The 26,085-nt window shown below is 36.6% G+C and overlaps 1 protein-coding gene across 22 annotated transcripts in view; it reads left to right on the top strand.

The window, feature by feature from the left end:
• cacna1d (calcium voltage-gated channel subunit alpha1 D) overlaps positions 1-26,085 on the top strand; it is a 300,008-nt gene that overhangs the window by 112,288 nt on the left and 161,635 nt on the right. For 16 of the 22 annotated variants that reach the window (XR_010002620.1, XM_062969926.1, XM_062969920.1 and 13 more), the window contains exons 6-8: positions 242-394; positions 1,136-1,332; positions 14,683-14,786. Coding sequence is in view for 21 of the 22 variants with exons in the window: in XM_062969926.1 (XP_062825996.1) it covers positions 242-394; positions 1,136-1,332; positions 14,683-14,786 (454 nt within the window). In the remaining variant the exon portion in view is untranslated. Of the gene's footprint in view, positions 1-241; positions 395-1,135; positions 1,333-13,991; positions 14,096-14,682; positions 14,787-26,085 lie in introns of all 22 variants that reach the window. The other 6 variants (XM_062969931.1, XM_062969930.1, XM_062969929.1 and 3 more) reach the window with 1 other exon arrangement.

The raw sequence follows: 26,085 nt of genomic DNA, 5'->3' as shown, positions 1-26,085 counted from the left end.
TTAAGGTGGTGTCAAACTGCATTAATTTGACCATGTAGACGCATTCCTAGAGCTAGACTTTTGAAATAGAACATGCAGCTGTAAGAACTTTTCAGGTTTTTTGTCAAGATTTTATGCCAAGCTTACCAAAGTATTTAATTATAATGATGAAATTTGACATATCCTTTTGTTGTTTCTAATGATACGAGTCTACAAAACAGTACAATAATCACCTGAATGCTTTTTTTGGTGTGTTTTACAGGTTTACAGGTTGTCCTGAACTCCATTATAAAAGCCATGGTTCCCTTGCTCCATATTGCCCTTTTGGTATTATTTGTGATCATAATCTATGCTATTATAGGATTGGAACTTTTTATTGGAAAAATGCACAAAGCATGTTTTTTTGATGCTACAGGTAAGTGGAGGCATTGTTAATTTCAACTAAAACCTGTTTTCTTCCATATTAAGTAAACAGTGTATAGGGGAGCACTCAAGCATTTAAAATATTGGTTTTCCTTTTGATCTTTATTGAAAATAGAGCATTAGTCAGGGCTAATTTTGTTCATAACTGAAAAGGAGAAAAAAATAGATGTATGATTGACTGTAACTCGCAAAATGGGCTCTATAGATGGTCGCTAGTAAAGGTCATACCTTACTAGTTTTTTTAAAAAATTATACAATGCTTACTATACAATTTGGAAAAAAATATTAATTTTAAGGGTTGAAATTGACACTGAGATTTTCTTTTGTAATTTAACAGAGGAATAACTAACTATATCCTTTTAAACAATCACAATCAGTATTGAATTCTGGACCTCTAAGGATTATATATCCAGTAAACAGAAAAACAGAGTGACAATTTCTAAATTTATTCCAACCTGTAATAATCATGGAAATTTCTGTGATTGCATTTATGTATCACCCAGGCCATTTGAACATTGCCTTTTGTGATTTTTTTGCACATCTGTGTCCAATGGAGGGCCATGTCTGCTTGAAAGTAGGAAAGATTGCCTCTGTGAACTGACTCTTAGTTTCCTCAGCTTAATGTTCATTCATTGAACATAAGTGATTGTTGCACATGGTTGTGAACAGTAGACCTTCTCCGAGCTCAGCATTGAGGACTTCTCATTCTAAAATATTTCTGATCCTCTTTTAGAAATATTAGCTGAAGAAGATCCTGCACCGTGTGCATTCTCAGGGAGTGGACGTCAGTGTCCAATTAATGGCACTGAATGTAAGGGCGGTTGGCCTGGACCCAATGGTGGCATAACCAACTTTGATAACTTTGGCTATGCAATGTTAACTGTATTCCAGTGTATAACCATGGAAGGATGGACTGATGTGCTATACTGGGTAAGTAACTAATCCATGACACTTCATGTGTATTTGTAAACAGGTTTCCATATGTGAATAACATTTGTTCTGTCCTGGACTATTTTGTTGATCATAAATCATTGTGAACTACCTTACTGTCCTGCTGTTCTTCCTGATACAGGATTTTCTTGGATTGCTGAGGCTGAAATGCCACATTTAATATGTTTTCTTTGTGTTTACTTTAAAGGGAATTTTGCATCAATTCTATATTCTCTGTATGATGTCAGATACAAACCTTCAGTTTGGTAGAGATCTGATCTTTCATAAAAGCTGACATTTAGTGTTTTATTTTATTTATTCACAATTACATATCAGCATGATCGTAAATGGATTTACATTCTTTTGAGCTTGCAATCCCACTCAGCAAAAAGGCAACTTGTAAAGTATAATCAACAGTAGCGATTAAATTACTTCCTACTTCAGTTGCCTTATAAAAGGACAATGAATCATCTTCTGCTTCGGTAGAATTACCTGCTATGGGTGTAGTACCCGATGCTGAGAATAGCTAACATGTTATTATAAGGAGCGTTCATTAACGGTGATAATTTAAATTATGCATTACGTTTTTAAAGTTATTCAAATTATGCCTTAAGGTTTTTAATACTCTGTGTCAAATGTTTTTGTAGCTCTGCATAAGAATTCACTTGAAGAAGGATATTTGACAGTAATTGCTATTGAAATGTTCAGCCCAGAGAACACTGTCCATTGAACACAATCCACCGAAAACACTGAGATTAATTAGTATCCTTGGGACCAGCATAGCTGAATCAGCTAATACATTTAAAAGCTTTTAACCTTAATAATTAAATTTACAATGACTCAAGGCATTGCAAGCTTCCTTTTGCAGTCAGATGCTTTGACCTTAGAGCATGTTGGGTAACACATGACCCTCAAATGTTTCCAGATACAACTCCCATTGCCCCAGATCCTTATCTGTGGTGTCCAATAATATATGGAATAACACATATTCTCACTATTCGACTTATTTATTACATGTTCAGACAATAAGAAATCTATTTTAGAGGCTTATACAAAATATTCACACTGTAACCCTTTGCATATTTACACATTACCAAATGTGTACCATTGGGGTTACCAGCTAATAATTTTTACAGAGGATGAAGGGCCTTCTACACGGACACTATAATGTAGTTCAAAACCAAAAAAGGGGGAGATGTGCTGCAGTGCGCATCAGAGGTGACAGGTGCTCTAAAAATGTACAAGTAAAGTCCAGGTTCAGCCAACCAATCCCTGTGTTTTCCAGATCCATGGTGTGATTAACTAATTACACAAAATGTAGAGCATATTGTAGGCACTCCTCCTAAAGCACAGTAAAAGATCCCAAACAGGGACTGCTAAAAATGCCCCAAGGGCATGGCTGGACAGCAGGGGGTTAACTGATCCCCTGGGAGGACAAGTGATCATCTCTGCCCTTAACTGTCACTTTCCCTTCTCCCCTCCCCCCCCAACCCATACGCCTCTGGTGCGCTGATGCACATTTCTTTGGGAAATGAAATAAAACCCTGCAAAGCAGTTTAAGGCCAAGTTCAGTGTTCAATTGATGATGATGATGATTATGATTTATTTATTTATTTATTTACAGTATTTATATTCCACCCTTCTCACCCTGAAGGGGACTCAGGGCGGATCACATTATATACATATAGGGCAAACATTCAATGCCCATATACACATAGAACCGAGACAGAGACAGACACAGAGGCAATTTAACCTTCTCCTGAGGGGATGTTCGATTCTGGCCACAGGGGGAGCAGCTGCTTCATCATCCACTGTGACGGCATTTCCTCATTCCAACGTCGTAAATTAGTTAAATTTGCCTCCCCACTTTATAAGTGGTATCTTATTTCCTACTTAATAGATGCAACTATCTTTTGGGTTGCTAGGTCAGCAACGAGCAGGGGCTATTTTTTTTTAATTGACGGGTGCTCACCCCGCTATGGGCTGGCCTTGAACTCATGACCTCCTGGTCAGAGTGATTTATTGCTGCAGGCTGCTCACCAGCCTGCGCCACAGCCGAGCCCAAATGATGAAGATGAGGATGAGGATATGAACTAGCCTCAAATCACATTCCTACACTCAATGTAATCCCCTTCTTAGCCGGTTCTAGACCTGTCAATCAAATTACCCCACGGAGAAAATGTTTCCTTTTGAACCAGTTCCAAGCTGGATTGTAGTGTCAGTGTAGTCCTACCCATAGTCTAGGGCTGGGTGCCTTATAGGTTCTACTCATCTATCTTCATGTAGCTGGCTTCTTGAATTTGATCATCTCAGGTCTGGCTGGAGAAGGGTTGAAGACAAGAGTAAGATATACTCTATGACTACATTGTTACTTGGTGCATATCTCCCTGGTTTGTGTGGCACTGTGAAGGAAGGCAGACTCCTTTATGTTTTTGCATAAAGAAGGCTGCTGGATCTAATCAGCTTTTCCTCCAGTGATGGCCTTCTGAGATATCTTCAAAGTTGAAGGTGTGCCGAGAAGAGTAGTTTGCAAACTTTCCTGCAATTTTGCAGTCCACTCATTCCAGAGACCACTCTGAAAAAAACAGGTTCCTTAGAGCCAGCAATTTTCTGTGTTTGAGGTCACAGGGAAATTAAATGCACTAGAACGAAGAGCAAGCTTATTTTCTGCTGCTCCAGGACATGGAATAATGGCTTCAAACTACAAGGAAAGAGATTCCACCTAAACATTAGGAAGTCCCTCCTGAAGGTAAGATCTGCTTGGTAGTGGAATATGCTGCCTTCTGAGAGTGTGGTGGAGTCTCTTTCTCTGGAGGTTTTTAAGCAGAGGCTGGGTGGCCACCTTTTCCAGTGTGCTTTGATTGTGTGATCCTGCTTGGAAGCAGGTTGGACAGTGGCCCTTTTGGTTTCTTACAGATATGGGTGGATGACCCTTAAAAATTAACTTAAGGGCCAAGTACAAGGTCAGATGTTACTGTACATTGTGGTTTAGTCTACTATCAGGAAAAAATTCATAATGTTGAAAGCAGTGACATACCCCCCCCCCCCAAAGGCAAAAAAATGGCACACTATGCCCCCTTAAATGACAAAAAGGAACTCGCTGTTTAAATGCAAAATAACTTGGTGGATTCTTATCTTTTGACAATGGAAAGGGCTCGGTCATCAGAAATTGTGAATACTATAGCAAAAATATGATTTTCTTTCTAATGTAGCATTATTTTAATCATCCCAAACAATATTTAAAACCTATTATATCAGGCAAACAATTTAATTCCTATCATTTATATTGACTGTCCAAAATAGATTACTTACATATTATGACCCTGAGTAGCAGGCATCACCATAAACTTCAAAGCAGTTAGAAGATGAAAAGCAGTCTAAAGATAGAAATGAACAAACAGAAATTTGAGTTGTGTACCAGCAGTTCTGTTTAGCTTCATAAGGTTACAACATTTACAACATATATCAGTAACTGTTTACCAGTTTCATAAGAAGTATAAGGACATGGGTAATCAATGGGATTGAATTGCATTTCAATTTTTTATATAGACATATGTCTTACTATGTTGCCTTTTATTTTGCTCTATCTGTCACCAGTTTCAGATAGCAGTGGGATTACAACCTTCTCCAGACTCCTGATACAGCCCCAAATTTCAGGACAGTAAAGTTATTTAGCAAAAAGAAAACAACAACAACAAGTTACTTTTGTGCAAGAAGTTCAAGAGCAGAAGCATAACATGCACACCAGGAGGAGACTAGCAGACGATTTGGCTTTCATGCATATGAGGTGGTTGAAAGAATTTCTGAACAGGTTATAAACATTTGCAGAAGTATAAACATTATCCTAATCACCAGTCAAGCAACTAGATTTGTGTGGTATCGAATGGCTGCCATTCATGTTGTTAGCCGTCCCAAGTCCCTAAGGGGAGATTGGACAGGATACAAATAGTTAACTTGACTTGACCAGATTAATAATAATAATACAGTAGAGTCTCACTTATCCAACATAAAAGGGCCGGCAGAATGTTGGATAAGCGAATATGTTGGATAATAAGGAAGCATTAAGGAAAAGCCTATTAAACATCAAATTAGGTTATGATTTTACAAATGAAGCACCAAAACATCATGTTATACAACAAATTTGACAGAAAAAGTAGTTCAATACGCAGTAATGCTATGTAGTAATTACTGTATTTATGAATTTAGCACCAAAAATATCATGATATATTGAAAACATTGACTACAAAAATGCGTTGGATAATCCAGAACGTTGGATAAGTGAGTGTTGGATAAGTGAGACTCTACTGTAATAATAATAATAATAATAATAATACTTTATTTATATACCGCCCTATCTCCTGGAAGAGACTCAGGGTGGTTTACAGTCATAAAAGCAACACAAACATTACATAACAACATAATACACATTATTAAACAAGGTAAAATAATACAATTATAACAATAAATCACACTTACATGACCAGATCAAGGGGATGGGAACCATAAACCCAATATATTAAAATGTATCATTTTAGGCTAGGGAAATCTTGTGCAATATATTCAGGCTCAGAAATCGGCGGTAGTCCAATGTAATTACTCAAAAACCTGCCGACACCACCAGGTCTTCAGTTCCTTATGGAAATTGGATAATGTAGGGGATTGCCTGATCTCTTTTGGCAATGCATTCCAGAGCTGGGGGACCACTGCCGAGAAGGCTCGTTCCCTCGTCCCCACCAGCCGCACTTGAGACGGTGGTGGGAGCGCGAGAAAAGCCTCCCCGGATGATCTCAAGGTCAGCACTGGCTCATAGGAGGAGATGCGATCACGGAGATAGGTAAGGCCCAAGCAGTATAGGGCTTTATAGGTCAAAACCTGCACCTTGAATTGGGCCCGGCAGTTTATCGGCAGCCAGTGGAGCTGCTTTAATAGGGGCATTGTGTGCTCCCTATAGCTGGCTCCCGTTAGAAATCTGGCTGCCGATCTTTGAACCAGTTGGAGTTTCCGGGCCGTCTTCAGGGGCAGCCCCACGTAGAGAGCATTGCAGTAATCCAGTCTGGATGTAACTAAGGCATGGACCACCATGGCCAAATCAGACTTCTCGAGGTATGGTCGCAGCTGGCGCACAAGTTTTAGATTAGATGCTTAAAGGTAAATCCTAACCCTAAACTAACTTATACAAGGAGCAGGTGGATTTTAGACCTTGTGGGATGTACCGTACTTTGCTTTTTACTAGATTGTTCAATAGATTGTGGTTTAAAACAAATAAAAGAATTATGAGTTTAGGAATGTGTTTTCAGTTCCAGAACAGAATAAGAGTTTACATACCAATTTCCTCATGGTTATCTCAAGCATTCATTTCAAGAAGATTGTTTGGGGCAGAAAGAGTCAGTTTATTACTGCTGTTTCTGTAAATGCCTGCCTGCAATTTGAAGTCTGTTTGTGAGATCCTCTTCTGTTTCCCACTCCAATTCTGTAGAAGCACTCCAATTATGGCATACTCTCCCCTTGGAGGCTCAATTGCCACCAATGCTGGGGTCACTCCAGCACTATGTCAAAACATGGATTTTTATTTAAACTTCTGTATCTAATTGATTATATCCAGTTTGCACATGTGCTATGGCCAGCATTATTTTACATTGCTTTGGGTTTAAATTGTGTAGTTTTCACTGATAAATGATTTCATATATTTTTAGTTTTTTTAATATTATTCTTAATATTGATTATTTTAAATGTATTTTATTGTAAGCTCCTTTGAGCTCTTTGGATAAGGGGCTGGATATAAATATTTTAAAGAACATTAGAAATCTGAATGATCTGCACATCACTCATCTAACTACCAATTCATAGCCCATCCCATGCTGTGCAGCGATAAGAAATGTCTTTGAAGGGCATTTTCAACAGTAGCTTCATATCTTGTCATCCTGTAGTTCGCCTGGCAGTGGTGACTGCTTTTAACATGCAGATGTCACTACAGATCAGAGAAAGCACACTGGGCTCATATAATATTTACAGTATTTGGTGGTGAATCATATTCATAGCAAATTACTTCATCAAAACAGATATTCAGCAAAGCAAAATATTGATTGTCTTATAATTTCATTTCATTGGGCATATCTCATTTTTTCAAAGGAAGGCAAAGGCAAACTCTTTCTGAACAAATCTTGCCAATGAAAACCTTGTCAAAAGTGACTTGAAAGCATACAACAACGAGAGTATTTAAATACCACCTATAAAATTGAACTATATCTGAGAATCATATGAATGGTGCTCACATTTGGACATTTAAAATTGAAGTGGTTAAGCAAAATCAGAAGTCTGGAGTTCCATAAAGGTTTGTGTGTATGTACCTTCCACTCATCTGTTAAATTATGGTGACTCCATGAATTTCATAGGGTTTGCCAGTTCCTTTTTCTGAAATATAGCCTACATCAGCTGATACTGCTTAGTGCTCTCCCATCAAAGTACTAACTGGGGCTGACCATGCTTAGCCTTTAATTTCAGATGAGGCCTAGGGTATGCAGGCCACATACTTTCAACAAATTAAATATAGCCAAATTGTGTCATGTATTCTCAGTCTTTGTTTTTAAGGAAGCAAAAGCCAACCATCTGGTGCTACAAATTCTTATGGTGTCAACACTTCTGAAGGAAGTAATATCATAATTGAAGAAAATATACACAGTAGTATGCAATGCTTTTCAAAGTTAGATAGCAGACATTGAGATTCACTTTTATGTTAAGGCTGCAGAAAATATTTCAGGTGTTGATCCGGCAAACAGTCTTCTGCACAATCATGTGCATATGTCACTGGAATGAATTGGAAAGAATGAAGGAGCATTTCATTTATGATGGATTATCCCCCTTTGATCATTAAATGGATACTTCTGGATCATCACTCCTCTGAAATCTTAAACATGAAAGAACTGTTTGCCCTTCTTGTGACATGACAAACCACAGAAGCAGAGATTAGGAGGAAAAGAGACCACTACAGATATTTTAGCAGATAGAGTACTACCAAAGAAAAACTATAAATATTAAGAAGTCTGTGTCTTAGAAGAAAGCACCGGGTTATGCTGATTAAATGTCAGAATCTCAGATGAACATTGTACCATGCTGATTCCACCTAGAGAGAAATTATTCTAAAATACATTACAAGGGAATACCCAATCCCAACAGAACAGAACCTGCTTCTTTTTCTCTTAAATACATGAAACACTTGAAGGTATGTCAGAAAAAAAGGAAAAAGCTTTCTTGTATGATCACTATTTGTTGTTTTGTGTTTTCAAGTAGTTATGATAACATTAAAGTGAACCTATTATGGGGTTTTCTTGCCAAGATTGGATAAGAAGAGGTTTGCCATTGCCTTTTTCTTTATGTTACTTGCCCAAAGTCACCCATAGAGCTTCCATTGCTGAGTGGGGATTTGAACCCTGGTCTCCTGGGTCAGAGTCAACCACTAAAATCACTACGCTCAGTATATCTTGTGAGTATACCATATGTTCTTGCATAATAGTAGCAATTACATAATAGTTGTACCCCCATTTTTGGGGTGGCAAAATTGGAATTTTAGTATTCCTCGCATAATAGTTGCACCCTTAATTCACTCGACCGGGCAAATGAATGAAGGGTGCAACTCCCCCATGCCCTTTTGACAGCCAAGTGACACCACGTAGCACCAAAGAAAGGTAGCTGGATTTTTTTTCACTATGTAATAGTCACATCTCCCCCTTTTCATCCAAAAAAGGGGATAAAAAGTGTGACTATTTCATGGTGACATGTGGTATATTTTCTTAAGAAGTCATGTTCTGCATTGATTTCAGTTAACCTGGTTTTCTCATACAAAGAGGAAAACCAGGAATGAATGCCAACTATATGAAGTCTGGATATTTGAAAGTCTTTGGGATTTCTGTACTTTATTAACTATAAGACCACCCCAAACCAATTAGGCTACACTAAGTCCTACAACAGGGAATCTCGCATGAATTCCACCTGAATGAATTGTTTTTCTCTGCTCTTCCTTCTAAATTTACTTTTAGAACATACAATGTGGAAACTGATAGAGTGATAGCACAGGGTTTCATATTAATATGCTTTAAAATAAATTTATAATATGCATACAAGAAAGTGAGATTTATTAAAAAAGAGACAGAAATATGTTATGTCCAAAAGGCACAGAACACAAGGTAAGTATATTCATATATCATCATTTTTAGTGTGCTGTTGTTTTTTTATTGCTCAACATATGCATTGAAGCTATGTCTGGGCCAAAAGATGAGTATTTGCTTATGCTAACTGCTGCAGCTGTTCACACTTTTAGCAAGCCCTGTGAGAGCTCTTGATGTAGTTCAATCAATGGTTAGTTGACTGTAATACATAGCAGGCTCCCAAATTTCAATAGGTAACTGGGTTACCTGATCTGAGCATTGTCTTTAGCAGCCTGTCACTATAGCATAATTAGAAATAAATCTCCCACTTAATTACTTAAGGCTTTTGATAAATTATTTATAAATCAGAATGTAATATATGTACTGCAGGTATATTAACATCTGAGTACAGCAGATGTCACCACGATATTGGGCCAGCATACTTGATTAGAAGCATAAAAATGTGACATGAGTTCACTAAGAGATATCAGGATAAAGAATCTAGCTAGATGGATGGTGTCTATTTGTGTATTGTGGTTTTTATCAAGACCCAGTCAAAGGAGAGAAATCTTTTAAAAGGCTCTCCTTTATACTGTGGTTCTGTGAAGTCTTGGCTCTGCTTTTTCCTCTCCTTTGCTTTAGTTCCCCGTTTAGGTTTTCCCAATGGTGTAGATGCCTCCATTTGCACTAGTTTTTGGGTGGAGCATAAAAAACCCCCTAGAGGCCAGCCTTAGTTGGTTTAGTCCATTTGTCTGTACAGAGTCCTCTTGCTAGACTTCTTTTCTTTTTGCGGCAGAGCTATAGTATTTAGATACCTGGACATTGTCTGGAAATCCTGGGCCTAGAAGTTCAAAAGAAGGCATCCTTAGTAGTAAACACTGTATTCAGCAGTATTCTTATACCACTAGTCCCAGAGACAACAGAAGCCTTTGACCAGCTTAGGCTTCACAAAGAAAGAAGATTGAGACTGCCTTTGGGGTCCAGCTTGTGAGCCATTGCTTTGCATCAGAGAGAGAGGACTTTCAAAAACTCCACAGATATGACTGCAACCAGCAAAATCTCCTTTTGTAATGTATTGTTTTAAGCTATTTTATAACAGTTCAGGGTGGAGTAAGCCCTTTATTCATTTTGTTTTGAGTAAACTCATTTGGTTATCTTTTCACCTTGCCAAAAGTGCTTCTGTATGTTAAGGGTCTCAATCTTAACAGAAGGTATACAGATAGCCCCCGAGTAAAGCCAGACACCATAGTTTTCCCAAAGGCTCATGCGTGCCAACACAGGTTCCATGCAAATTGTCATTCCACTATTCTGCTATTTAAGTTGGTGGCCATTGTTCACCCCCCCCCCCAGACATTATAAAATTGCCATGCCCCCCCCCCCCGGATATTTTGTAGTAGTAAAGTGAGATTATAGAAGTATTTGCTAAAGTTAGTAGAGGTCCTCAGTTCTCATTGGATGATATACTCATTATGCATCTGGCTATGTAAACATAATCAGAAGCTTATTTAACACACAAACACTTATACCCACTCAATAGGGAACTGCAGCAGTGGTGCCTTGGCAACTCAGAAGAGAAAGTCATTTTATGTTGCCTTTTCAATGTAGTACCCATGATCCACCCCTTCACTGCTGATCTCAGTCATGACTGTGCTCAGCTGAGGAGCAGGTGGAGGCTCCAGGGAGAAGGAGGGGAAAATGTTTGCATCCTGAATTTTGGCAGGTGAAATATGTAGCCATCCGTGCTTTGTATTATGAGTAGATGTGGCACTAGAGGAAGTAGTCTAAGTTATAGCTGGATTATTTTGCTAATGTAAATCCCCCAGTCACGTAACACTTCTTTTTGGCACAGAATGATAAACAGAGAAGTTTTTTCACAAACACATGGAGTTCATGCAGTCTGTTTGTTTCCTCTTTGCTTAGCCCTGGTAGTGTGAGTGTTGGAAGCATTTGTTTAATATATCATCTGAATAGGATCCTGGATTCTTTTTCCTTTACAAGCCAAGATCATTCTACACACAGTCTCTGTGTTGTGCTGCCTGTTATCTGAAAGAGAAAGTACAGAGATTTAAATTGACTTCTGTTGACATGCTTGCCTGTAAACATGAGTTCTTTTTGCAAAGAAATTAATGCCAATGTAGGGACTTTTGGGATTCACTGGACAGAGTCCGTTCAGATATGAAGAGCAAAGACCTCATGGCTGCAATGAAAAACTGACCTTTTACATGCTTCTGTTAGAATCTTTCTCCCTGTCAACCATTGTGATTCAGCTTTCTTCCTGCATAAAACACCTCTTACTGTAACATCCAAAATCATAAGAAGCAGATCTGTAGGTTTTTATGACTATCAACAACAACCTGCTTCCTTTGCATGATTTTTGTAACCATCTGTGAGTGGTGAAGCTGCCAGTGAGCCTTGAAATTTGGCATGGTGCCTTTTTGTGGCTTCTGGGCCCCCCAATAAAGGTGTCTCTAGCGAGTATCTCGGATTTTGAAACATGGTGTCATGGTTGTGTTTGCTCCTTTCATGGGGTAAAATGAGAAAGAGGTTCTCATCTGCTTGTATTCTGAAACAAAAAGAGCATAGGAAAGAAGTTAGACTGCCTTTGCCAGGGTGATAAGCTGTTGGTAAGCTGCTCGAGTTGAAAGGCATTCCCTTTTAATACTACAGCTTGATATTTGAGCTGCCAAGAGGCCAGAGCAGACCACTTTGAAATGATCAAGGTTTTGAGAAACTGGCTGTTGTTCTCAAAAAGCACGAAGAACTGGCCAACATGCTTTGAAGTCTGTGTTCTTCTTAGGTTGGTTGACCCACTGTGTGGACATCAAAGCCTGCTGGAACAGCTCTGTTTCAGAAACTTCTTGATTTCCAAGGCTACTCCAAGTACTGATACTACCAGCAATTAAGGCCCTTTCCATGCAGCTGTATAAAACCCACATTGAACTAGATTATATGATAGTGTGTGGACTCAGATAACCCAGTTCAAAGAAGATATTGTGGATTATCTGCTTTGATATTCTGGATTATATGTCTGTGTAGAAGGGCCCTAACAAGCTAATTCAAATACTGCAAAAATACAAGCAGGAAAAATATCATTCCTCTCCAAGTAGGAACTCTAAAAGAGGCTAATATGAAGAAAACCTTTGGCTGCAGCACAGAAACAGCATTGCATAAGTCCCATTGAATGCAATGGGATTGATATCTGAGTTGATGTATATTCAATTGGTTAGCCAAAGCCAGGCATTTAGAGACTGATAATATATTTCTCCAGAAGCTTAGAGGGAGTCAGAAATGTTCATTGATTTTTTTCCAAGCTGAATTAATTGCCTTCAAATATGAATGTCTTTGTAATGGAAGAAATGAATGGTTAAAACCGGGCTTGCAAAAGCTGTCTACATGCATAATGAGGTACAGTACTAAAAGTGAGTGAAGTAGGGCAAATGCTAGGATGAATGAAGTTCTAGAGCAGGAAATGGAACATATTCCTGTTTGCCATCCTGTGGCATCTGAATGCAACTTATAATTCTCCATGAATTTAGCATTCATATGTTAAAACTGTATAATAGCAGGTATTTTTACTACTTCAACTTTTTCCCTGCAAAGCTGGGTAAAGACAGGATTTTTCCACATTGTAAAATCAATTTATTTTCAGTGTTGGTAACCTTGACAACTTACGACACTAGGATTCTGAATGTACTTGGAAACAGAAGAGATGGCCTTTCTTGTAAACTATTACATCTTGCCTTTTAAGTATTGGCAAATTGTGCCGATTACAAGGGGAGAAGTGTGGCAACTGCATGTGATGACCTTTTTATACTAAGTCCAAATAGCCTAGCAGGAGGATCACATATTTCCAGAAACAGAATATCACAAAAATACATTATCCTATCAATAGAACCAATGAAGGGAATTAAGACACATTGTATCTAACTCTAAAGAATAATTGTTTTGTATGTATTGCACATTAAAATGCTAATTAAAAAGTCTTGTGAGAAATATATTCGATATATTTGCTTCGTATTTTATATCTTTTATTCAGATTTCAGCTTGTCAATTCCTAGATTTAGTGGTTTAAGCTGATAATACAGAAAAGACAAGGGACTAAGTGACCCTTTGGCATCAAATCTTAATAATAATGCAGAATTAAACTCTTTACCTTAATGTTCCCTTCTTGCTTTGAAAACATAAGAATGAAATATATAAACCTAAGCTAGAAGTCTATCTGTTTAAACATTTAGAAGTTTCTCTCCACATATTATCTTATAAACTAGACTTAGAACATTGTTATATGCAATAATTTCTTTAAATGTTAAATAATATCTATGTGTCGAGTTTTAATGCTTTCTGTGTTTTGTATTTGAAGTCAAATGAAACATGTCTGGTATTTTTCCTTTCTTTTTCCAGTTATACCTGAAGAAAAGGAGTACATTTCTCTTTACTGTGTGTTTTGTTTGCCCATTAACTGTTTGCTATTACAAATGAAAGTAACCTGTTTCTATAAGAACATCTTATTTTTTGCAGATGAATGATGCTATGGGATTTGAATTGCCATGGGTGTATTTTGTCAGTCTCGTCATCTTTGGGTCATTTTTCGTTCTAAATCTTGTTCTTGGTGTATTGAGCGGGTAAGCATACACCTTTTTGTCGTAACAGCAGAGTCCGACATTCAGTTGCCATGATCACATAGGTATACAATATAACCGGGATCAAAAAGAATCAGGAGTAAAATAGTTAACATGAAATGTTGGGCTTTTTATTTTATTTACCAAAACAAATATTAAGCCAGACTAGTTTTGTGAGAAATATTACTGTATTGAGGAGTAGAAGGAAGTCATCTTGACTTTTCTTTGTAAAGTTCCCTACCAATTATATTGAAAAATTCAAATAAATACTAATTATTACATGCCTGTCAATAAAAATAAAACTTTTAATATTTGTCTTCATACAGGGCATAAGGTTCAAAAACCATGTAAATGGAAATAGAACTTTGGGAAATAAAATAATATCCTACACAGTAGACATATATCCTTCCATACTTCTGGAGTGTTGGTAAACATAATGAACTGCAGTGGGATGAAATGTAGGCGCTGTCAGTTTTTAAGAATCAGGGTTTGTCCTGTTACTTCAAATACCTATGTGATCGGTCAATTGCAGGAGGACTCTGCTCTGTAGTGAATAGCTGAATTATAACATATTTCCTTACATTTTACAGGTAAATGATGCAATAGGATGTGAATGGCCATGGATCTATTTTGTTAGTCTTATCATTCTTGGCTCATTTTTCGTACTTAACCTGGTTCTTGGTGTACTTAGTGGGTAAGCAGTTAGATTAACCTTGCATATATTCCACCGCAATTGCAGTGTGTAAAATGGCCTATGCGTTTGCTGAAGCTTCACAGTGATGGCTTTTCTGCATGTGCCTTGGATTGGTATGTCATTTTACTGATGTTTGCTCTTCTGAACATTTGAACTTTGTGTTTGTATCTGCCTATGACACTCTTGTGTTCACAGTGCTTGTCAGCCCCCATCTCTGAAGGGTCACAAAATGAAGTTCTGACTTCCTAAAACATTACTTCAGGTAGTTAGAGAAAATCACACAAATGAGGGATCAGTAACATCCATGTAAGCCCAGTTATTTTGAAATGTTTGAAATGGCTGTTGTCCAATTCTGAAAGACTAGTTTCAGAACTCAAAAGCTGATACAAACAAAGGAACTTACTGAATTTTCTTATTAGCAGATACTTCTCAGTTTTTATCTATACTTACAGCCATTTTTAATACTTAAAAATTATTCTATGCTTCCAGCTTGTGGATCAGCATTTCTCAACCATGGAGAAACCCTTGAAATAATTTTCAGGCTTCAGGGAATCCTTGCATAAAATGTATTATATTTATAGAAAACAAAACTCCCAGTATCCCCAGGACACACACATAGCTCCTACGTATATATGTCCCTTCAAGTTGCTTGTGGAACATTGCTTTCATAGAGTTTTCTTAGGCAAGGAATACCCGAGGTTGTTTTTTTTGCCATTTGCTTCCTTTGAAATATAGCTCACAGAATATGATATTCATTGGCAGTCCCTGCTTAGCTTTCAAGATTAGATAGGATCTTTGGAGTATTTCGGCCCTATAAAAAGCCCCTGTATCCTATATTTTTTCAAAAACAAGCAAAAAAAAAAGCTTTGTAAGTTTAGTAAAGTCTATAATTGCTCTTCACAGCTTTCAACTTCATCTTATAACTTTAGCCCAAGTGAACCGTGCTCACAGAAGAACAGATTATCATATTGCCTGGCAATGAATGTTCCCCAGAGATACAGTTTTAGAGCAGACTTTCAAAATTAAATTAATTTGAATGGGATCACTGGACAGTGACAAGTATCTGGCCTAAATCTAATTGTTAGCTCCAGCTAGAATATATGTACTGAATCCAAGGAATGCAAATTTATTTATTTATTTATTAGACTTGTATACCGCTACTCCCAGTTTGGCTCGTAGCAGTTTACAGAATAGATTAAAACAATACAATTAGCTTTAAAATAACAATAAGAACAATAAAATAACAATATAAGTATTGATTCACTAAGTGCCATTGATTCCATGGGTTTGCTCTAATTTTGACGGGCAGTTGGATTAAGCCTCCGAATCCTTAAAGTATCCTGGCCATAATTTTCAACCCAGAACTTTGGATCACTTTCTTCACTCCTTGGGTGTTACTCAGTTGGAAGCGTCATACATTCTGCTTGGTGCTTGGTTTAAACCTGCAAAATCTGAGGTCTGAGATGGGTGTGCATGGGTGTGCAAGGAAAGGGACATGGGTGTGCATGTGAGACCCTTCTCCTGTTTCTGCATACAGCCAGCTCTTATTGATACTGACATGTTTTGAAAACCAATTTAAAAGAAGGTTGTGTAAGGACATTCAGCTGAATATGCTTTCAAATCTACCCATGCCTGGCAGCAACACAGTTTTATTGGGGTCTCTGGGTAACAGTCTTGGAAGTAAGTGGATTCAGCCAAAGACACTTACAAGCCTCCCTTCAGATCTCTATCTGAAACACACAAGGACCTCTAGAGCATTGGTGTGTGTGTAAATGCTCAAGGCAGGGCTTGTGTGTGTGTACCCACATGCCTTTTCAGTGGACTCCTTAGGCATAAGAGAAGAAGGTAGGCATTATAGACAAAAGTCTACATAAAATTTTGACCAAACCATCGATTGGATGCTAGGACAGAAAGTCAGGATTTCATGGGCTACTATGATGCAATTATCAGCAATGGTATTGTTTCATGCACCTAAAAGTGAACTGTATTTCAGCAAACTGTGTTGGTTTCATGAACTATGTAAGTCTGAACAATGTAGCTATGTCAGAATTATCACATAAATATTTTCCATAGAATACTAGATTCAACACATAAAACTCATTGTTTTGTGGTAAAATGAACAGGGTTGTTATCTAAGAGTTATAAACTATTACTGAAGTCAGTGTCAAAGCTTTGCTTCAGGCCAGGGCAGCAATTTCAAATGTAGCAAAACAACCAAGGCTTGTGATGTCTCTCTAACCCCCTCCCCACTTGTGTTATGTTTAATGTTTGTGTTTGAACAGCCATGTTGTAGAAAAAAAGTTTCTATATAGGACCTTGGAAATTGCCCCACTGAGGTTACAATTTTTTAAAATATTTGAACTATCGATTTTTGCTTTCAGTTTAGCAAAATTTAGTTTAGCAATAGGGATGTTGCCTAAAGCCAAGACAAGTAGAAAAGCATATGTATGGCAAAGGGAGCTATTGGAATGTAGTGTGAAGCTGGCTAATAACCACTCTATATCACAAACCCTAACTGCTACATGTACTGACATGCCTCCAGTCTCCACACTGAACACATTCCCAAATCCACAGTTTGCATCCTCTGATATAATCACATCTGGTTAGACCCACATATATGCCAAACTTGTGGAATATAAAAAGCATTCTTCAAGCTGCACTACCCACTTTATGTTGTTGTTTTTTTTAAAGCAAATCAAGATTTTTACCAAGATCTAATCTATTATAGAACAAACTGAATGTGGGAAATGGCAAAATCTCACTAATAGCTTGTCACATGCAGCTCTTTAAACAACATAGTAACATGTCTTTAGGAAACATCTTTCCTTCTGCCTTTGTCCTCCAACGACCATCTTTAAAGTTGTCACTTCATAATAATATCTTTAGGTTTTGCATTTCTATTGTCTTTCATACATACAGCGATCTCATTCATCGCTATAAAGGTCTTTCTCTAGGCACTTCAGCCCATACTTCCGATGAATCAGATTTAAAACTTTTAAAGTTATGCTACTAACATCTTTGACTATAACTTTACACACTGAGTTAAGTCAATGACCCTTCAAGGTCAACATTCTTCACCCTTACTGATATTGTGCAAAATGTTTCTTGAAATGTGGAAAAATTTTCAGTACTTGATTGTTTTCTCAATGAATGCATTCTTTTAATTTATATCCATCCTTCTGCACAAACCACAACCTGGGACATAAGGCTGCTTATATGTATGATGTAGCTAATAATGTACCAAATACTTTTGGTAAAAATGTAATTAAATAGTCCATCAACTTTAAACATACATTAAAAAGAAAAACAGTTAAAAAGCAATATAGTGCCTTATCAAAATCTCATATACCCACTGGAATAGAAAAGACTGATGGAAAATTAGGAAGAAGGGGGTGAAATCTTGGCTCTCTACTAAGGCAATTGTGGAATCTAGTGTCAGCCATTGAGAAATCCCTTTCCACCATTGCGGAGACCAAAGGAAGGGCATTCCCAAATATCTCACGACCAGGACAGCTTGTGTAGGAGAATGTGATCTTTAAGATAAGCTGAACCAAAGCCATGTATGGCATTATAGATTAAAACCAGCACCCATGCCTGGAAACATGAAATTGTTGTAACAAGGGATTTATGTGCTTCCCACAACCAGCCCCAGTTAACAAACTGGTTGCAATTCTTTGAGTAGCGGAGGTTTCAACATCCTTTTCAAAGCCAGCCTCCTGTGGAACTTCATACTCCAAACAAAATATAACTAAGGCATGTATTGTTGTGGTCTGATCTGACAATTTTAGGAATAAGAGCAGTTGATGTAATAACAGCAGATAACTGTGAAAATTTAGTCCTGGCCATCACAGACACACCATCTTACAGTTAAATCCAGGAACATCCCCCAAGATGCCAACCTGCATCTCCAGGGAGAGTGTAATCCCATCTAATATAGGTTAAATCCTCCTTCCGTGAGTTGCCTTTTGACTGACCAGATCATCTTTGGTCTTTCTGGATTAAGCTTCAATTTGCTCAACTTCATCTAATCTGTTACTGATACTGATTTAGAACTAGAAGAGCTTCCATGGAATTGGGTGGAAAGGAGAAGTAGGGTTGGATGTCATCAGCACTCTGTGTGTATATGTGTGTCAAATCCTAAATACCTGTATAAAATTTGTGCATACCCTTACTCACCTAAGAAGATGACACTTAACTAGATTATAATAGCTGTGAAGGATACGAAATAAAACAAGCTGTTTCTCTTTGATTCTTTTTTGTATTCATCAAAGAGCATTGTTGACTGTTCTATTGTGAGATGGTACATGCTTTAGGTTTTCAAAGAGTATTTTTCTAAGTTTCTAACCCATATATATTAAAATAGTTTCAGATCTAGACAAAAATAATATTTGAATGTAATTAAAGGAGAAAATTATCATCTGATGAGAATTTTTCCTAGTTGAGACTTTTTGAAATAAATGTAAGCATCTGTTTTCATCTTCCGGAGTTCACTCAGGAATAGTTCTCACAAATTGTTCCCAAACTTCAAGCTTTTTAGGTTTTAGTTTGGACTATTTTTAAATATATATATATATTGGTAGGGGCAAGAAGTATTCAAGGTGTGGGACATCAAAATACAAAATTGCACTAACTCTTTGCAGGCTAAATGCCTAAAATAGTATTCTGCCTACAATTATATGCGCATTTACTTGTGAGTGAGTCCCATTCACTTAGAGACTGCAGTTGTAAGTCTACATAAAAACATATAAATGATCTGGTTTTAGAAAACACTACCTGAACTTCACAATACGAAATGAAGAAATAAAGAGGTTTTCTAAATAATCTCTGGAATTGATAAACATGGCTGTATTAAATTTTCTGGATTTTAGAAACTAAAATCTGGAATGTTGTCCTAAAGTTGTTCCTATATCCTGTTTTGTCGTCTTATCCTCAAAATGTGTCCAATGTATTTCTGTGTTGCCTTTCTCTTTGTGGTGTGCATGTGCTAGAATAATGAATATGTAGATAAGGCATAATTTGGGAGATCTTTTGTTTTACATCTAGCCTTCTCTGGAGGTAAGTATATGAAAATTAAACATTGGCATTGCTTTAAAAGCACTACACATGAAGCTGTTATTTATATGATAATTATCAGTTAGTTTATATAACACAGAAAACCCAGAGCAGGCATGTCCTTAGTAGCCTTTTTAAATCAAGAAGACTTGGCAGCAGAGGACATTTTCTATGTATTTGAAGGACACAAATGTTAGATGGCTATCATACATTTATTTCATTTTGTCAACATCTATTAATTTATTTTCTCATTATCATATCGTAGTTTTAAGTATGTCTTTCCAAATATAAATCCTGAAGGTTGAAACAGTTGTAGTTTCCTGGAGAACTCTGTTTATGGAGTTTGCAGGTTATTTACCTAGGAAGATAGATGTGTGGATGGATAGATAGATAGATCCTATTTAATGCATAGATTTATGCAGCCTAGAAATAGCATTTTGGTCCTGTTGAGTATATCCTCTGAATCATGTTCCAGATTAAAGTCTTGCTGAGTTGAGCTCACTTTTTTTCCTTCAGCATGCTTGGCATTCTTCTCATACTGACTTTGGTTTAAGGAAAGAATGGTAAGGCCCAACTTTCCATTTGTTGTACTGCATCTTCCAGCAGCTTTTGTTGTTATAATAGTGCTGAGGAACTTTGAAAGTTGCAGTCAGGATCCAGGAAGTCATACTTTGGCAACCTAAGATTTATAGCCACATTTTGGAAATACAACTTCCCTGATAAAAGAGTGTGAGTTATGTAAACTTTAAATTGAACGTGCAAGTTTCATTATGCATTTGTAAGGCATATTTCATGCAGTTTTCAGAGGGGTAGGGGGTGTACATGCATTATAATCGATCTGTGCAGAATGCCATTTAAAAAGTTATATTATTGAAATGATTCTGTCTTTCTCTTTGTGTGTAAATTTTGTATAAAATTCCAAAGAACGGTACAGGACATTTTCTAATCCTGATTTTTTTTCCATTCTCACAATGCCTTTATGAGGCAGTGTTCTAACTTTACAGTCAAAATAATGGTTTTTTTAAATGATTATGTTAGGCCACCCAGCCAGTCCAAAGCTAAAGTAGATTATGAACCTAAACATTAGTATCCAAAATTTGTCACTAGAATAGAGAAGGGATGTTTCTTCAAGGGTGGGCTGTAAATATAGAAGGAAGCTTTTGCTGAACACAAAGAGTGCACCAAAGCCTTACTCTATGCACGTGAATTCAATTGGCTGATTAAAGGATATTAGTTACAATAAAAAGCATTAACTGGATAGAAATCTATTAATAAGCTCCAAACATTGTGACTTTAATGTTGCTAAGAATATAGCAAGACCATAAAAAATTAAATTAAAAGAATCTAAATTAAAATCAGTGTCAACCCTTAATAGAATATTTAAGAGTTTCCAGTTCATTCTCTGATAGCCTTGGATCATCCAGGGTTTTTATGGTGTCGCCTATCACCAGAGCCTAATAAAAGTTACTTGGACCATATCTCCCAGAGCCGCCCCCCCCCCCCTTCTTCCTAGGATGACCGGAGGATTTAGGAGTTGTAGTACAGGAAGGCATTTTTCCAGGTTCTAACTACAAGACAGATGCCGTAATGATTTCTTGTTCAAATAGCTTCTAAAAGGAATAAGTACATCCATGGAGCCTGGCCATTTTATAGCTAAAAATGCCAAATATAAATATTGACAATAACCAAATATGCAACCGCTGTTATCAAGAAGTATCACACTTCTCTTCAATTCTCAGTTTCTGGGACAGGAGTTTCCTAGCTATTCTGCATGATTTCTCAGAAAATTTGCTTGAGAGTTGAATGTTCAATATGACAATTTGTACTGGATTGCATTTCCTGCAGTCATTTGGTAAAAACCTGAAGGAACAGTAATTGGAGGAAATGAAATAGATCATGAAATCACCTTCACGTGGTGTGTTTAGAATTTCTAACTGAAATATTTCACTGTTAGCAAAGAAAATCTGAAGTTGTAAGTATCATTTTTATTTACAAGTAGAACAGCTTTTAATGAAGCATGATAATCTATTCCTCAAGAACTGTCCTAACCAGTAAAGGATGTTTTCTGTGGAAGACAGATTTAGCTGAAGGCATGATATTTCTTTGGGTCACCATGGGAACAAATATGATCTTTTCAAACACACAATAATAAAATCTCCATAAGTTGCAGTTACTTCCTTGCTTGAGGACAGCAAGCGAATGTGCACTGAAATGTTCCTATGTATATCCTTCTGTTGGCAAGTATTGCAGGTTACAGTAATATTTTTATTCAGTTAGCATATATTTGTCTGATGTTTCTTGCAGCCTCATACAACAGTCATGCTACTTTTGCAGTGGAATAAAAAATTGTGCTGTATGTTATATTAAATGCTGCAATAAATATAATAGTGCTTATATACACACATACCTAAGAACCCTTCCCTACATGGTACACAGAAGATTAATAGGAGAAGGCATTTAAATAATGATGCACAAAATAGAAGATGGCAATGAACTGTCAGCTGCAGTTTTCTGGCAGAGGAAAAGGAACAAGTCTTGACAGTATTCCTTTTCTCAGCAGAGTCGGGGATTAATAGGAAGAATCTAAAATGAGAGGAAAAATTGTCCCTTCCTCACATACATAAAAGCAAATAGCATAAAAACCAACATAATTCCTCTTTAAATCATGTGTTGTATTAATTAAATTGGCTTATGAGGTTTGTGTGAGTTGGGTGGTGGACATTTCTAGCCCACACCTTAATTACATAACTGTGATCTGATCTATTTCATTATCTATTAAATATTGTTAAAGTTTTTTAAAACATGCAGTTTCACGCTACATTAGAGCATTTAAAAATAAATTCACAATTTCAAAAGTAAAAACGCATTTTAGCAACCATATGACTTGTAAATGTATAAATATCTTTTCTTCAGAAAAGAATTTTAAAATGTCTTTTTAGGTGTTTTGTATTTTTTAAAAAAATTGTTTAAAATGTAAAATTGGTTTAAGATTATAATGACATCTCAAATAACCTTTTTAATTTTTAATTTTTTTTAAAAAATGATTTACTATGGGACTTGTACCCACAGTTTCACCTGTTGACATTCCACAAAATATATCCTAGAAATTTTCTACATTTTCCAGGTGATCCTATAGTATGCTTCCATAAAAAATGAACATAAGAGTCTCACTGCAGAACCTAGAAAATTCCTAACGATACCTTTCTAGGAATTTTCTAGGTTCGCTAATGAAAGTCTGTGATAACTTCTGGCAGAACTTGTTAATTTCAGCAGAGTTCGTTCTTATCCACAGTTTCATGTTTCCATAATAAGTTCAGGAACATATCTCCTGTAAAAATGCAAAAAATACTATAATTCAAATAATGTAGCAACACTTGGGACACTTTACAATAGATGATCAAACAAGGAGGAAAAACTGTTCAAAATAACAGACATAATACATTTGTTAAAAGTAAGATCAAAATCTCAAATAGGTTATGAAGTATCGTTTTCACCATCTCCAAAGTAATATACAGCAAAGTCCAATGTTATATCATTCAAGAGTAGAGCAATTGAAAATTGTGGGATTTATGTAAGTGAAGGTTAATAAATCTCATAATTTTAGTGGGTCTACAGCAGGGGTCCCCAAACTAAGGCCCGGGGGCCGGATGCGGCCCTCCAAGGTCATTGACCTGGCCCCCGCCCTCAGTTTTAGACTTAGGCTCACCCGAAGTCCAAAATGACTTGAAGACACAACAACAACAGTCCTACTTAGCTTGACTATTTCATTGGCCAGAAGCAGGCCCACACTTCCCATTGAAATCCTGATAGGTTTACACAGTATGTTGGTTAAAATTGTTTTTATTTTTAAATATTGTATTGTTCTTTAATTTACTAATACTGTGCAATCCTAATAATATAATATATTGTGTATACATATAATATTGATAATAATTTTATAATGTAATACAATATAATATTTATTTATTTATTTATTTATTACAGTATTTCTACCCCTCCCTTCTCACCCAATAGGGGACTCAGGGTGGCTAATAATAATAATACAATATAATAATATTGTGTAATATAATAATATTAATTGCATATTATATATTAAATGTAATATTACTAATAATATTACAGTACAGTGGTATAGTACAATATAGTAATATATCATGCTAATCTTGTTCTATTCTAATATCATATATTGTATGTACATACAACTTGTAAGCCACTCTTAGTCCCCTTCGGGGTGAGAGAGGGTGGGGGATAAATGCAGTAAATAAATAAATAATTATTGTTGGTGGGTTTTTTGCACTACAAATAAGACATGTGCAGTGTGCATAGGAATTTGTTTGTATTTTTTTTTCAAATGATAATTCGGCCCCTCAACAGTCAGAGGGGCCATGAACCGGCCCTCCACTTAAAAAGTTTGGGGACCCCTGGTCTACAGTAATTGAGACTAAGATTGGATTTAACTCATAGTCCATGGAAAAGTGGATAATATATTTTATACCAGGTCTTGACTAGAGTTGGTATGGTAATTTTATGTAAATCAAGCATTAATTATGGACTTGGGCAAATCTCGGTTTCACCCAAGGAATTGAAATCTCCCAGTTGGTTTTTATCTTTTCTCTGAGAATTATTGGATGGGAAGATGACTCCAATTCTTTAGAGACGATGCTATCTTCTTTTTTTTTCTTTTTTTTTTGGCAAAGTTGAAACTACCCGAAGCCTGAGTGAACTTAGCCTTAACAAATATTTGATTACAAACTTTCTCGCACACAGTTCTCAGAAGAACCATTTAACTATACTTCCCAGGTTACCATAAATAATAATAATAATAATAATAATAATAATAATAATAATAATAATAATAATTTTATTTATACCCCACCCCCTCTCCCTGAAGTTACTCAGGGCGGCTTACTACAAGCAATAATACAAAATTGTGAGTATACATAATAAGCAACAATAACAATAACCAGTTATCATTTAGTGCAATTTAAAATACCGTAAGTATTAATAAATAACAATTTAAAAGCTATCTGTCCTGTAGAAGCAATCTAAAAGATAAGATTTACAAAGACAAGGCAATTTATAAGCTGTTTGTCCTGTAAAAACAATCTAAGTATATATCACTGTTTAACCAGCCAATAATAATAATAATAATAATAATAATAATAATAATAATAATAATAATGACGACAATAGCAACAATTTATTTATATTCTGCCCTATCTCCCCAAGAGTACTCAGGGCGAATCACAGTACACATACACGGCAAACAATCAATGCCATTTGGAGACAGGACAGAACAGAACAAGTCAGACAAAAGGAGGCATGTAGTCTTGAAATCCAGTTTTTTGGTGCCTTGGAGGTTGAGGTTGTGCCATTCCTGTTATCAAGCTATCCAGTGGTTATAATTAATGATCCCGTGGTCATTCCCAATCCTGTCTGATGGTTTCCATCCCACTGTGATTGGATTTTACCTCCACATGCCAACCAGATAAAGCAGAAAAAAAGTGTAGTCCACTGAGGTTTACACAATTCAAAACTTCAAAACCCTAAAATGTCAACATGAAACAGATTAATCAAATATCCCATACAAACTAAACTGATAAAACCAGCAACAATAAAGCAGTATCACTAGAAAAAATGTTTTTAAAAAGAATATAGCAAACTTTGAATTATTTCTAATGGCTTAGGAGGACAATAAGGTCTTCACCTGATGCCAAAAGAAGCACAAGTAAGTGGGCTTCTGTGTGGAAAGCATTTCACAAATTGGGCACAGCACTGAAAAGTCCTTTTCTCTTAGCCACCCACTCAACCTTGCTTGGTGGGAAGACACTTAAGAAGGGCTTTTGATAATGCTCTTAGTGTCTCAGAAGATAACTTCTCCAGTCAGTCTGCTTGCAAGGGGCTTATAGTTTCAAACCTTGTCTTGAAATGGATTTATTTATCGATTTCAAGCACTTATACCTGCTTTTTAGTCAGAAGGTCTACCGCAGTGGCAATCAATGAAAACAAGACAGTCTTTGCCATCAGGCTTACTGTCTAATCTTAGTGTACTAAACGTATGCAGGGTACAACCTGCCTGAAGATCCATATTTTGCAGTTAAAATTTGTGATGAATAGTGTTACTATGGAGATGCAACGTTCTAGTCCTTACATTATATTCTTTCTTTTGCTTCATGTGTAACATAATTGGAGGCTTTATTAGAGCTGTTTGGGAAGAAAGGTGGAAGAAGAAAGTTCAAGAAACAAA

The sequence above is a fragment of the Anolis carolinensis genome, chromosome 2, assembly GCF_035594765.1.
Source record: "Anolis carolinensis isolate JA03-04 chromosome 2, rAnoCar3.1.pri, whole genome shotgun sequence".
Classification (NCBI taxonomy): domain Eukaryota; kingdom Metazoa; phylum Chordata; class Lepidosauria; order Squamata; family Dactyloidae; genus Anolis; species Anolis carolinensis.
This window is presented reverse-complemented; position numbering and strand designations above follow the sequence as displayed.